Genomic DNA, 15,105 nt, shown 5'->3' on the forward strand with positions numbered 1-15,105 from the left:
AATTCAACATTCAGAGGTCCACGTGTGTCGGGAACACCAAATTTCAGACATTACCTCCCACCACGTGGAACGCCATGGACGATAGTCTTCACTTAACGTCCGAGAGTAGCGGCGTTTGCTTACAGTTTCAGTGCTAACTGACAACACTGTGTGAAATAATCCCATAACTGTAAGATACGTAAGACGAACATATTCGTTAGGACTGCAGCAAAATTTGGCGTTAATGGACTATGGCAGCAGATGACAACGAGACGCGAGTGTCTTTGCTAATAGCATGATATCGCCTGCAGCACCTCTCTTGGGCTCGCGACCATGTAGATTGGACCCCAGACGACTGGAAAACCGCGGTCCGGTCAGATGGTAGAGTTCGAATGTGTCGCAGACTCCACGAAACCATGAACCAAAGTTGCCAATAAGGCACTGAGCGAGCTGGTGGTGGCTGTATAATGGTGTGAGCTGTTGGTTGGTTGGTTGGTTGTTTGAGGTTAAAGGGACCAAACAGCAAGGTCATCAGTCCCTTGTTTCAAATAGACTCCATTCTGCTAACGGGACATCTCAGAAAAGTCAGAACAAGAAAACGGAAAAAGGGGAAACGTAAAAGGGCAGTCACGTTGTCAATAGTAAAAACAAATGAGGGAAGTTGGCAAGAGAACGAACCCAACACTATGCTGAAGCAGCATAGGCAAGACCACCTGTGACTTAAAAGGTACAACTGCTATAATGCAGAAAGTACGTATGGGAATAGAAAAACTAACCAAGCCTTAAAAAGAAGGGGTAAAAACAGAGTAAAAGGGAAAGAAAAGAGGATTCCGGTCAGGGAGGTGAATCGGGAATCTCTGAACACTGCCTACAGTGGGAGACACCCAAACACTCACCGCCCTGCCCCAACACCAGAGGGAGATTAAAAACTTTAAAACTGAGAATAAAAACCACTCTCCCGGAGGAAACCTAGAACCAGAGAGACCATCCGGGAATCGTCAGCCAACATCAAAGGTAAAGTGTGGGGGAGTCTGTACTTAGCACGCAGAGCCAAAAGAAGGGGGCATTCAACCAAAATGTGGGCCACTGACTGGAAGGCTCCACAACCACATAGCGGGGGTGGCTCATCACGCAAAAGGAAACCATGGGTCAGCCTGGTATGGCCAATGCGGAGACGACACAGTGTGGTTTAATCCTTGCGGGAGAGGCGAAAGGAAGAACGCCATGGGCCTGGATTCACTTTAATGGCACGAAGTTTATTAGACAGTGGAGTAGCCTCCCAAGAATTGGCCCATGACTCTGCAAAGTGGGATTTGATGTGAAGCCGTAAATCCGCTGCAGGAGGGGTTACAGAAAATGGGGGGTAAGTAACTGCTCCCCCAGCCAAACGATCAGCGAGCTCATTACCCGGGATACCCACATGGCCCGGGACCCATAGGAAGTCAATGGAACAAGCAGCACGGTGAAGATCAGCGAGATGGTCATGGATGGCAGAGACCAAGGGATGGCGCGAAAAACACCGGTCAATAGCAAGAAGGCCACTCATCGAGTCCGTACATAACAAAACGCGGTTGTGTTGGGATTGTTTAATAAAGGTAAGGGCCCGGGAAATTGCCATCAATTCCGCAGTAAACACCCCACATGAGGGTGGCAGTAGATGATTTTCCGTTCCAACAAAGGACGTGAAGGCATACCCAACATGATCAGCAGATTTAGAGCCATCAGTGTAAAAAACAACAGCATCCCGAAACTCCCATAAAATTTGGCGGAAAAAGGAACGGAACACCACCGGGGGGATGGAATCTTTCGGACCGCGGCGGAGATCCATCCGAATTCGAGGCCGAGGAACTAACCAAGGAGGGGTGGAGGGGAGGGAGTGAGGAAGACAGGACAAAGAAGGAAGCCGAAAATCACGGTTAAGAGACGCAAGGCGCAGTCCAACCAGTAAACCCGCCCGAGGGCGGGAGTCAGGCGGGCGACGTCCATGGTCTGGGAATAGGATAGAATAGGAAGGATGAGCGGGAGAAGAACGGATAGTAAGGGCATAAGACACCAGAAGCTGGGACCGCCGAACAGAAAGGGGGGGGATCCCAGCTTCAACCAGGAGACTATCAACAGGGCTAGTAGGGAAGGCACCGGTGGCCAAACGGATACCACGATGGTGGACCGGATCCAGCACGTGCAGCGTGGAAGGAGCAGCTGAACCATAAACTTGACAACCATAGTCCAAACGTGACAGAACTAGAGCACGATAAAGACGGAGGAGGAGGGAACGGTCCGCACCCCAAGAGGAGTGGGCAAGGAAGCGAAGGACATTGAGTTTACGGAAACATCCTACCTTCAGGAGTCTGATATGGGGCAGCCAAGTGAGCTTGTTGTCGAAAAGAAGACCTAGGAAACGAAACTGTGGAACCACAGGCAATCTTTGTGCAGCGAGATAGAGCTCTGGATCAGGGTGGACCATAGTACGGCGACAGAAGTGGACCACCCGCGATTTTAAAGGAGAGAATTGAAACCCGTGGGAGAGGGTCCATGCAGAGGCACGCCGTATAGCCACCTGGAGCTGCCGTTCTGCAGATGGCATCGAGGAGGAACTAACCCAAATGCAGAAATCATCCACATACAGGGCAGGGGCGACCAAGGGACCGACAGAGGCCACAAGTCCATCGATAGCAATGAGGAAAAGAAGGACACTCAAGACAGAACCCTGTGGGATGCCCGTCTCCTGGGTCCGTGGAGAACTAAAAGCAGTACCAACTCTAACTCTGAATGACCGATGGATCAGGAACTGGCGGATAAAAATCGGGAGTGGGCCCCGAAGACCCCACTGATGAAGGGTTAGTAAGATGTGATGGCGCCAGGCCGTGTCATAGGCCTTGCGAAGGTCAAAAAACACTGCAACCAAATGGCGGCGCTGGGAAAAAGCCTGCCGAACTGCGGATTCCAAGCGAAGTAAATGATCGATTGGAGATCGTCCCTCTCGAAAGCCACACTGGTAAGGGGACAATAGATCCCGAGATTCGAGGACCCAAGTGAGCCGACGGGCTACCAGCCATTCAAGTAACCTACGACCAACATTGGTCAAACTAATTGGCCGATAGCTGTCAACAGATAGGGGGTTCTGACCAGGCTTAAGGACAGGAACCACAATGCTATCCCTCCACTGAGAAGGGAAGTCACCCTGGAGCCAGATACGGTTAAACACCCGAAGAAGATGGTGCCGTTGTGGAGCACTGAGATGTTGAAGCAGCTGGTTATGAATGGAATCTGGGCCAGGGGCCGTATCGTGAGAAGAAGATAGAGCAGAAAGAAATTCCCATTCAGTGAAAGGTTCGTTGTAAGATTCTGACTCACAAGTGGTGAAACATAAGGTGACAGCTTCAGCCTGCTGTCTTTGATGAAGGAAAGCAGCTGGATAGGAGGCCGACGCTGATGCCACTGCAAAATGGGTCGCAAGATGTTCTGCGAGAACTAATGGGTCTGTACAAATGCCATCTGGGAGGTGAAGGCCTGGGAGGGTGGACTGCCGATGGCAACCTTGGAGAGAGCGAAGTGTAGCCCATACCCGTGACAGAGGGACAGTGGAACCAAGGGAAGAAACGAATCGTTCCTAACATATCAGCTTGCTCTGTTTGATTAAATAACGGGCTTTAGCGCGAAGGCGCTTAAGGTAGAAAGGCTGGCTACAGATGGGTGCCTCTTAAAGTGTTGCAAAGCTCGACGGCGATCACGGATGGCAATTGCAATGGCCGTACTCCACCACGGGACTTGCCGACGACGAAATTGTCCAGATGAGCGCGGGACAGCAAGGTTAGCAGCGCGAACAATCGCGTCAGACACGTCACGTAGGACGTCATCAATACAACCCGACAAAGAGGGAGAAAACTCGACCTGTGCAGTATATAGAGGCCAATCGGCGCGGTGGAAAGACCAACGAGGTAACCTCTCCATCGGGGAGCGGGAAGGGAGCGTGATAATCAACGGGAAATGGTCACTGTCACAAAGGTCGTCGTGTGGCGACCAGTGTAATGAAGGGAGGAGAGAGGGAGTAGAAAGAGAAAGATCAATGGCAGAAAAGGTACCATGACCAGCACTGAAATGAGTAGGGGAGCCATCATTAAGAAGGCACAGGTCGTGGTCTGCAATAAATTGGTCTATAAGAAGACCTCGTCTAGATGGAAAGGCACTGCCCCACAAAGGATGATGAGCATTAAAATCCCCAAGGAGGAGGAAGGGAGGAGGAAGTTGCTGAAGAAGGGTGGTTAAGGCAGCAGGTGTAAGAGTCCTGTCAGGAGGGAGATAAAGATTGCATACTGTGACTGCAGAGTCTAAGTGGACCCTAACAGCAACTGCTTCCAATGTAGTTTGGAGAGGAATCCACGTGCTAGCAATGTCTGTACAGACCAACGTACAAACGCCACCAGAAGCCCGCAAGGGTCCGACCCGATTTCGACAGAAAACACGGAACCCACGGAGGGTCGGTGAGTGAGCATCAGTAAAATGAGATTCCTGTAGAACCACACAAGCTGCTGAGTAGGACGAAAGAAGGGGTTTCAATTCCGGAAGGTGACGATAGTAGCCATTACAATTCCATTGGAGAACCACAGAACGATGGTTTAAATGAGGGCTGAACACGCTAAATCCAGTCATACCGCCGGGTCCCCACCCGTCACCGACAAGGAGGGGGCGACATCCATAAACGACAGGTCAGAATCCGGTTGTGAAGTCGGGGAAGGGACCTCCGGTGACACCAGAGTCTCTTTGTCCCGGGACTTATGTTTCTTCTTCTTTTCAGGCTGAGATCGAGGAGGGCTGTGTGGCATAATGGAGCCAGCTGCAGCAAGATCAGGAACAGAAAGAGACCGGGCGACCTGGGGGCCGATAGACCGCGGCTCTCGCGGTCGCCGCGCTGCAGCAGACCTTTGACCTGGAAGGTGCCGGGAAGGGGCATCCCGGGAGAGGCGCCCTTGACCGGCAGACGCCGAAGGAGTGGGACACTTCTCCGGCTGGGGAGGGGGAGCAGCGCCCAGAGGAGAAGGTGTGGGAGCCGCAGGGGAGGGGGGAAGGAGAGGGGTCCGGGATGGGGGTAAGGAAGGGGGAGGAAGGGATGAAGATGTAACCAAGGCGTAACTAGATGTCATGGACACAGGGTGCAATCGTGCATATTTCTTACGGGCCTCTGTGTAGCTTAAACGATCAAGGGACTTATACTCCTGTATCTTTTTTTCTTTCTTATAGACTGGGCAATCTGCTGAACGTGGAGAATGACTACCATGACAATTTACACATACAGGAGGGGGAACACAGGCACTCCCCTCATGGAGTGGACGTCCACAGTCACCACAGAGAGGGTCCTGGGTACAGCGAGAAGACATGTGGCCAAAACGCAAGCACTTAAAACACCGCATAGGAGGTGGGATGTACGGCTTCACATCACAGCGATAGACCATAATCTTAACTTTCTCAGGAAGGGTATCCCCTTCAAAGGCCAGGATAAAGGCACCAGTATCAATACGATTATCTTTAGGACCCTTCTGAACACGCCGAACAAAGTGAACACCCCGCCGTCCGAGATTGTCCCGAAGTTCCTCATCAGTTTGAAGGATGAGGTCTCTGTGAAAAATCACACCTTGTACCATATTTAGAGACTGGTGAGGGGTAATGGACACGGGAATTGTGCCAAGATGGGTACAGGCACGAAGGGCCGCAGATTGGGCAGCCGAAACAGTTTTTATCAGCAACGAACCCGACCGCATCTTGCTCAGGGAGTCCACTTCGCCGAACTTGTCTTCAATGTGTTCCACAAAGAATAAAGGTTTGACACTGGTGAAAGTATCTCCATCAGTCCTGGTGCAAACTAGATAACGGGGGAAAGGTTTTGCCCCTAGACGACGGGCCTGACCCTCCTCCCAGGGGGTAGCCACGGAAGGGAAGGCCGAAGGGGCAAGAGAAGCAGCACTTGAGGAATCAGTACCACGCAGAGAGACGGCCGCAGAAGAGCGGCCAGAGTTTTGCACCCGTATGCGTTTCATCTGCATAGCGTCCGCCCTGATACCACCCACTCCGATCAGGGGCTCTCCTCACGGGCGCCACCCAGCCACAGCAAGGGCCGTCTGGCACGGCGGCCATTGCCGGGAGTTCCGATGCTCCAGGATGACGAGCAACCACTCCAAGGCATGCATGAGGAGGTCACAGCTCAGGTATCAGAAGTGTGATCCCTGTGTGTTCAGGGGGCTCAACCAAAAGGGTACATAGCGACCCCACCACACGGGCTGGCTACCGTGCTGGCTATGCACCCTAGCATCAGACAACGACGTAAAAGAAAAGGTGGAATGTACTAGGAGGGCACACGTCGGAGACACTAGGTAAGGTGCTCTTCCCCAAGTGGCTCACACTATGGAAGAGAAATTTTGGAATGGAGGTCAAACCCCAGAGGGGGACCAAGGAATGCCAAAAGGAGGAGATGATTACGCAACAAAGCCGGAGTGTAAAACCAACAGAACCAGGAGGATAGCGGGGGCCAACATAAGCAAGGACACCAATAGAGGGGGAGGAGAGGGCGAGGGGAAAGGGGTATGGAGGGGAAAGGAGGGGAAGGGAAAGGAAATGCAGCCCGGGAGAGAGAGAAGGCTGCAATGGCTCGGGGCCCCGTGCTCGCCACGCACGTATCCACAAAAGAGTTGTGGACCCCCTGGGGGGGGGGGGGTGAGCTGTGTTTACATGGAATGCACTGAGTCCCCTGAGCCAACTGAAGTAATTATTGACTTGTGTGGTTATGTTCGGCTACTTGGAGACCATTTGCAGGCAACAACGATGGAATTTTTATAATGGATGACAATGCGACATGTCACTGGCCCAAGACTGTTCGATACTGGTTTGAAGAACTTGCTGGACAAATCGAGCGAATTATTTGGCCACCTAGATCGCCAGACATGAATCCCATCCAACAATTATGGGACATAATCGAGATGTCGGTTCGCGCACAACATCTAGCACCGGCAACACTTCCGCGTTTACGGACAGCTATAGAGGTAGCATGGTTAATATTTCTTCGAGAGAGTTCGAACGACTTGTTGATGCCATGCCATGTCGAGCTGCTGCGCTATGTCGGGCAGGTGGTGGTTCGACACCATATTGGGAGGTGTCATGGCCTATCAGAGTATCTGCAGCCGCTCTCCGCACTCCACTAAGTTCATAGCAATTGCACGAAGTTCCAGATTGTACTGTGTATTCCCGCTCCAGTTGTTTACGGAGCGCAGGAAAAATGACTGCTTAAATGTCAGTGCGTGGAGTAAGTCGTCTATTCTCGTCTTGTTTATTCTTATGCGGGCGATACGTCGCAGGGCTAAAGAATAGCTCTGGATTCTTCACTTACCATTTGTTGTTGAAACTTTGCAAGTAGGCTTCCGTGTGATACCTGGCGTCTTTCTTCAGGCGCCTGCTAGTTTAGTTCTCTCAGCTTCTCAGTGACGCTATCCCACGGTTCGAACAAACCTGTGACCATTCATACTGCCACTCCGTATACAGAGGGATCAGTAAGCCTGAAAAGCTTGTAAGGATGTTGGAATATAGGTTGTGCTGAGAACTCTGTTAAAAAAGTTAGGTACGTCGCGCCGGTTCCGCGTTAACTAACATTGAAGTTAGCCGATCAGACCGTTGCACGTCCAGATTCAAGCGGCGTGCCAGATACAATAAGTCTCGGTTGTCAAACCGTGGGTCAGGTGGGCAACCGGCAGCTAGATGGTCAGGTCCGGCCAGCGAGAGAGCGGCAGGCGCTCGCATTGCATGTACCTAGTGCTACTAAAACAAACCCATACCTGTGCGATTAGTCATCCTAGGTATTTTAGGACAAATATTTCAAAAATTCTTCTTGATCGTATTTGTGGATATTAACACAATGAATTTGACAGACGCTAACGAGCTTCTTCAAGCCAAAAATAGCAAAGTTAGTCCTAATTGCTTGTCAGCTAAATTGCCTGCCTCACTACCGTATTTTAGTTTTGTGTATCCTCATTATCATTAAATAAGCCTTACCCACTATCGACATGTTAGAAAACTGCCACTATTGAAACTGAAGGTAATTTAAATTTAATGTTGCCACTAGTGACTTTAGTGACATATATGCGTTTATTTTTCCATGATATTTCGAGGTCCTCGAATCCAATCTTTATTTATTTACATTTCGTTAAGTGTCGTGAACATTGTTTCTTTACTAATGCCGTTCAGAAGTTCGCAGTGGAAACTTTTAGAACACCTATGGTAAAACGTAGGGAAAGATCGTTCACGACGCATCGTGACATTGCCCGCGAGCTTAAGGACATATGAACCAGGACTGCGGGTCACCAAAGGTTTCCCATGCCTTGGCGTAGAGGACAGCGCATGAGACTACCAAGCTTTTGGCTCTGGTTCGATTATTACTACCGTCTCATGTCGAGTCTCTCTCTCTCTCTCTCTCTCTCTCTCTCTCTCTGCGAAACCGTATCTGGCGGGACGATAGCGCCGGCCTGACTGACTTCAACGCTAATTGACAAACGGCGCAACTTGTCTAATTTTTTTGGTAATTATTTCTAAGCAGAACCTACCATACAACACCCTTACAAGCTCTCCAGTATGTTCCTGACCACCCTGTATATTCAGTATCTCTTAGTGGTTCTACTTTGTATGGTTCCTACACACTTTAGCAATATTGTAAGATGGTGTACACAAACGATTTTAGAATAGCCTACTGATTTCCCAGTATCCTGCCAGTGAACTGAAGTCTGCTATCTGCTTTATCCCTGAGTCTATGCTATCCTTCCGTTTTGCATCCCTGCAAGTTGTTACCACTAGATATTTGAGTTCACCGATTCCATTTGTTGCCCATTGCCATTGTATAGCACTTTTTTGCATTGTGGAGAGTGCACTATTTGTAACTTCCGATCATTTTAGATGAGTTGCCACTCTTAATGTTTCGCAATCTTTTGAAGATTTTACTTCATATTTATGAAGCTTACTTGATCGTAATTAAGTACTTCTGCAAGAACTGAAGTTACTGTCAATACTGTCTGACAGGTCATTAAAATAACTAGAACATTAAGGGTCCCTCTACATTTCCCTGCACCAAACCTTGTATCCGTTCTTTCGGAAAATTGACATACCAGATAGTATGCTGTGTCTACGAACAGATCCTCAACCCAGAACAAAATTTTGTTTGATAACCCGTAAGATCGCACTTTCAATAAAAGTTGTGAGATATAGAGTGATTTTTTCTGGAGCCAACATATACGGAGCCTCCTGATTGACTTGATCCAAGGCTTTCAAGACGCAATCCAATTCCTTCCTTGATGTCTTTAAAATGTAAATACTGAACACAAATTATAAGAGACATTACAATTTATAGGGCTACATTAAAGAAGAACAGGTTACAAATAACATGCGCCATCACGACGTGTGCCGGAAATTGGTCACACACATTTGATGCACTAAATATCAGTTATTAAAACAAAATCTGTTTCTTACGAGGTGTCATGCATAAAATATGAATGTGTTATAAAAATTACACACACACACACACACAGAGAGAGAGAGAGAGAGAGAGAGAGAGAGAGAGAGAGAGAGAGAGAGAGAGAGAGAGTAATTATGCCAACGAATACATACATATGTGCTAACTTTCTAGTGGCTTAACGAACTTTACTGTCGCCAGGGGCACTACACTTTATTGGCAGGTGTAGCAGTTTGACTCTCCAGTGTATACGGCCTGATGTCGCAAGGACTACGCATAGAAATTGGCGCATAATAACTTTATTCGTGTTTTTAAGTTTAGGAAGGCGTCATGTGTGAGGTGATTTTGTTTTATTAAGAAATTTTTAGCGCATCAAACGAAAGGCGGTAAGGAGTTCGATTCCATAACGTTGTACGATATGGTACGGTACGCATTGATCGCAAAATGTGCTGTGCTGTTTGTGTCAGTGGCACTTATGGTTATTCCTTTTCAGAGTGAAAGGCATATGATGTACTACCAGCACACTTATGTTGCGTGCATAGGTAACTGATACACTTATTCAAATGTGTATCTGCACACGTCCTGATTACCATATTATTTGTAACAGGCTTTTTTTGTAATGTAACCATACGCTGTGATATTCTACCGGCATTTATATATAATACTTTTACCTTCAATATTACATATGTACGATCAATGTAAAGATAACGTTTTGGCTTTAAATCCTGCCTTCGTGCCATGGATGATGATTACGTCGGGCAATGCTCAATGTGGTGCTGTTTGATGTTTGTTTGTTGCGGAACTGCAGTTTGTCATCAAAGGTTGCATAAATTAATTTGAAAAAGATGTGACTCTTCTGTCTTCCACCTTAGGTCTTTAGACAGTATGTGGAAACTTACACTACAAGGAAAGCGAATTTTAGATTTTAGCACCGACTCCCTGTGTGGAATGCTTGATACTGTACCCTACAATAAAAATGTAAGGTTGTACACATGAGTGCGAGCTATGTCGTCACCTCCTGGTTTTGTATCATTTGGCTGCTACGTTATTTTGTAAAACAAAATTGTTAACAGTTCCTATAACGTAAAATTGAAATTTTTCTACTTTTTTGAAAGTGTTATCAGTAAACGGCAATGGGTGATGCAACACCATAGAAAACTAAGACAGCCGACAGCTACGAAGGTGTCCTGTTGACTACTGGAAGCAAGTTTATCAATTTTCTTGCGTGAGGTGCAACTGTGGACACAAGTTAATATCAGAGCACTTACTGCCTACAGTTTGCTTTTGTACAGGAAGTATTTGTACTTTATGGCACGATATTGTGCGACTTGTTAGGTTAATGACGAGGTATGTCTGTAAGCATGTAAGTACCTGCAATATGTACATGCATACTGTATGTGAAAATTATTGTACGGCACGTACTCTGTACTTTTTAGGTCTGGTTTGGGGATGGGCGCGTCAGCCCGAAACGGATACCCACTGCAGCAAAAATTGTATGTTGCTTGCAAGCAACTGAGACACACAGACTGAAGACATTACCAAATTTCCTCAGTACCAACATCTGTCAGATCAGCACAGCAACTCCCAAAAACATGATAAAATTTATGGGCCGTGAAAGCTTTGAACTAGTAATAGTCTCAGCTGATTGAATTCATGGATGACGAGTTCAATTAGGAGGAGAAAGTTGCTTAGCTGCTGGAATACCTAAAGAAATATTTATTTGCAATATTGTCAGGCATGGGCTACGTGAACATAAAGCTTTGACAGTTTATTTCCATTTCCTAATGTTACACGCTAAACGAGTTAACAAATCAAGCCAAGCAAAAGATTTTCGTGTTCATATAACAACTCATCTTACACCCTTTTTAAGTAAAGGTCTTTGAGACCATACAATAAAATTCGTTTCGAGTAATACACCTCATTCGAACCTACGGATCAGTTAATGGAATTAACACCAGGAATAGGATCAAAAGTCTTGAAGACTAAGTTGCTCACTTTTGCCCAGAAACGTGTCAATTATTCAGTAACAATTTAAATTGCTTGTCGGCAACTATAAGAATATTCTGTCAGTAAATTACGGTTTAAGACATACCTGAAGGAATTCGTAGAGGCCAACACTCTGTAGTATGTATTGCTCCAACGAAAGTCACTGATGTAATGACCATTTCACATAACACGAATGTTACCTAACTATTTCGGTTACGTTCCAGTCCTTCGATGAGAAGTGTAGGTATGCCTCTGAAGTCTTTCTACGATCCTCGATTACAGTAGCGCAAATTTATCTTACGTAAATATGTATACATTTCAATGCTTACAATCTAATGCATGAAAAGAAATATATAGGATTCACTATTTCCGCATCGCTAAGGACAACCTGACGCTTGGATGGCGCATTAACCTATCGTGCATTGATCTTCCACCTGTCTTGTTACGGATCTATGGATTTAAGTGTGTAAACCAATCTGGCTATTTTACACGCCTTTACGGAAAGCTCACATGTGTATGCGATGGCTGGATCAGTTCTAACACGTCTAGGTAGGTTTCGCTTCCACCTGCGTAATTTGTAGTCTACTAACCGCTGTTTGCAATGATTTTATTCCGACTTAACTCTTATCTCGGTACCACTTATGAAAACCACAACGACTAACTGAAGGAAAGAGCGATCGTTTTACGATTAGTGAGACCTTCATAGCGTGTAAGGAAAATTTATGTTTATTACCTCTTGCAGGCTCGGAAAGCTGAACTGCCCATTTCACACTTTCTTTTCCTCTCTTCTTATTGCTGGCTTTTTCCATCGAGGGACAACTCTCGTACTAGAGGACTCTCCGTCAGCGCCGAAACAAAGTGCAGGGATTCCACGCTTCAGACGGCAGGTAGCCACGAACGTTACATTTAAATTAGTAGCAGTGATGCTGCGGGTCCAAACGGCCGAGATGACAAGTCAGCGTCCGCATTGTAGTGGTCCACTATTGTTAGATGCGCATCTCTATGTAGGCTGCTGTAACGGATGCTGCAAATTTAAGTGCTTAGCTGACTGGTACGTTTTGCACGTAACCCCCGCCCCCCTCCCTCTCCCCATCAAAAATTTTTCCCTTCCCGCTAGTTACTGCCCGTATTCGTCTTTCGGCGCTCGAGTTTCTCCTGGCGATCGAAATGTTGCACGCGCGACACAGCAAGACTTTATATGCTCCATTAATTTCGAGCTCCGAGCTGCGTCATGTTTTATCACTTAAAGCCAGCTCACATAGAACCAAATGCTTGCCCTGAATTACCATATAATCTGTTGCCATCATACTCGACAGCAAAATAAAGTGACAATTATGTCAAAACTTACATTTTTGAAAGTATAAATACAGTACAAAAACTGTGCTTCTGGACTGACCAGTAAGCCTAGTGAGTCCAGTAATTGCTTACTGCACACAGGGGTAAGCTCTTAGATTGTATTCTTACTCTGGGGAGAAGAGTATGTGAATTATGTCAACGGAGAAGTTAACGCATTTCAGTAGCATGTCAGTTTCGGAAGTGCTGACCGTAACCTTTTAATGTGTGACAAAGGTGAAACAGTATCATATACACATCACGAATTAGACACATTCAGCTTATACTTTACAGCCACTTTTCCACTTCTCTCTGTGTCACAATGGCCACTGATTCCTGCATTTTCGATAGAACAAAAAATCCGTTTCAGTTGCGAGTAATATTTATGACACATCCGGTTTTTAAGTCTAATGCGTTATCTTGAGTGCAACCACGTAATTACGGAGACAAATGTAGCGGTCGGGACAGCCACGGGATCCCACCCATGCCAAACGAACGCGTGGGAGTTTAGGACCAGCAACCGCTGCGTCCGCCTTGACAGCGCAACACGAAATTTGACGTAAGTGCGACCTGTCCCTCCGTGACTGACTGGCCCGACCTCCAGATACGTATGTCTCAGTTATTTGATGCTGCCTGAAGATTAGGCTTCGAAACCGGCCGTGCAATGAATGAGTTACTGGTAACTGAAGCGATTCTCAGTTGCGGATGTTCGCATGATCAAATGTTTTCTACCTACATTTTGGATTATATTTTGTGACTTATTGGTCACTGGGATATATGCATGTCGCTGCAATTTTAATTTGTACAAGAATATCTCCAAGTAACAATTTGTTCGGCGGCAGTTCTCTTACTTTTAGTTCAGAGCAACTTCTCTACGTCAAATTTAACACTAAGCGCGCATTATTTACCAATGGGAACGAGGCCCATTTTGGAGTCTTATCCAGTTAAAGAGGCGTACGATTATCGTTGCCAAAGATCTGCGTCATTGACTTGTAGGCTAGCGAGAAGAGACCCTGAAATTAAAGTTTATATTTTGTCTCTTACCTTTTTTAGATTTTGCTCCTATTTTCAGCCTGGTAGGCCACGATATGTGTGTACAAGTTTCTTCCATAACCTGAAACAATACCAGTTATGCTTATTGATTCACATAATTAAGAATAATGCGTCTTGTATGTTACGAATTCTACAGTTTAGATATACAATATTAACCTAATCAGGAAAAGTTACTTTATTTTTAGAACCTGTTGCTGAGATACCCGTTAACCAGAAAGAAAACTCTTAAGGGTCAGTACTTTTAAATCACAGCATGAAGGAAGTCCCAGTTTTATCTCACGTTTAGATTTTAGAACAGGAAACAGCAGTGCATTATTCGTAGCCTATACTCTTTCCTATTGGAGTAAATGCTGTAAAGAGGATTTACTCCTGTTATCTATTTTCTGGAGATCTTGAAAGACAGGAATTTCCCAAATTGTTATTACAAATCTGAAGTACATCAACACTACAGTTCATTACGAACGACAGACATGGCTCAGTACGTCTCATTCCATTTGGCTTACCCTTAATGGCTAACTTCAAAGATTACTGAAAAACGATCTTGAAAGGGACCAGACTAAGAGGTTATCAGCCCCTTCTTCCTTAAAGCAAAGCGAAAATCGTTCCACGAGGAGAGGAAGTTCTGCCAGCCTATCTGATCTCTTGTTTTCTTTCGCGTAGTCTGAATATCGTGAAAAGATCCCAAAAACTGACCATTGAGGGGATTCACTTTGTCGACTACTGAAATGCACCGTCGAGAGAAACATTTCGGGAAAAATATACTTAAGAAAATGTTTAGTAATGAACTACTGAAGTATACAGCATGTAACATATCGTCTGCTCGTATCTTTAACTTTCTTGAAGTTTTAGTCATGTACATGGTAACAAATTACGGAACCGGTTTTCCACTAATCTCCTAATATGAGGGTTTCAGGAGCAAGAACAAACAAATGTTTTAGGAGAAGGGCCGTTTGAAGTGAATATGCGGCTGGCGGTGGAAACGTGGCGAACAAAAGCGCGGAATGCTGCTGGAGTGAGACAGTGGAAGAGCGAAGTGGTTTTATAATAGCTTATAGTCCATTCTGTATAGGGTTAGGAGTACAAACTTAAGTAAGTGTACTGTAGGAGTATGTCTAATAACATAATAGCACTGCAGGCAAGCTACGATCAACATAGTAAAACCATTATCGTAGCCAAGAGAGACACGAAGGCAACAACCACGACAGTAGCACGATGGCTCTGCAGATGAGAAAAAATTCAGGTAGCTAAGGAAACCGAAAATATAGCAGTGGAAC

The 15,105-nt window shown here is 46.2% G+C and overlaps 1 protein-coding gene across 1 annotated transcript in view; it reads right to left on the minus strand.

The window, feature by feature from the left end:
- The window catches only part of LOC124594548 (protein bicaudal C), a gene marked incomplete at its 5' end in the record, with an annotated part of 146,258 nt that extends 132,360 nt beyond the window's left edge, over positions 1-13,898 (minus strand). The window contains one exon of the mRNA XM_047132920.1: positions 13,823-13,898. Within this exon, the coding sequence (XP_046988876.1) occupies positions 13,823-13,898 (76 nt within the window). The remainder of the gene's footprint in view (positions 1-13,822) is intronic.
- Positions 13,899-15,105: the final 1,207 nt, after the last annotated feature.

Source organism: Schistocerca americana, chromosome 2, assembly GCF_021461395.2.
Source record: "Schistocerca americana isolate TAMUIC-IGC-003095 chromosome 2, iqSchAmer2.1, whole genome shotgun sequence".
NCBI lineage: Eukaryota > Metazoa > Arthropoda > Insecta > Orthoptera > Acrididae > Schistocerca > Schistocerca americana.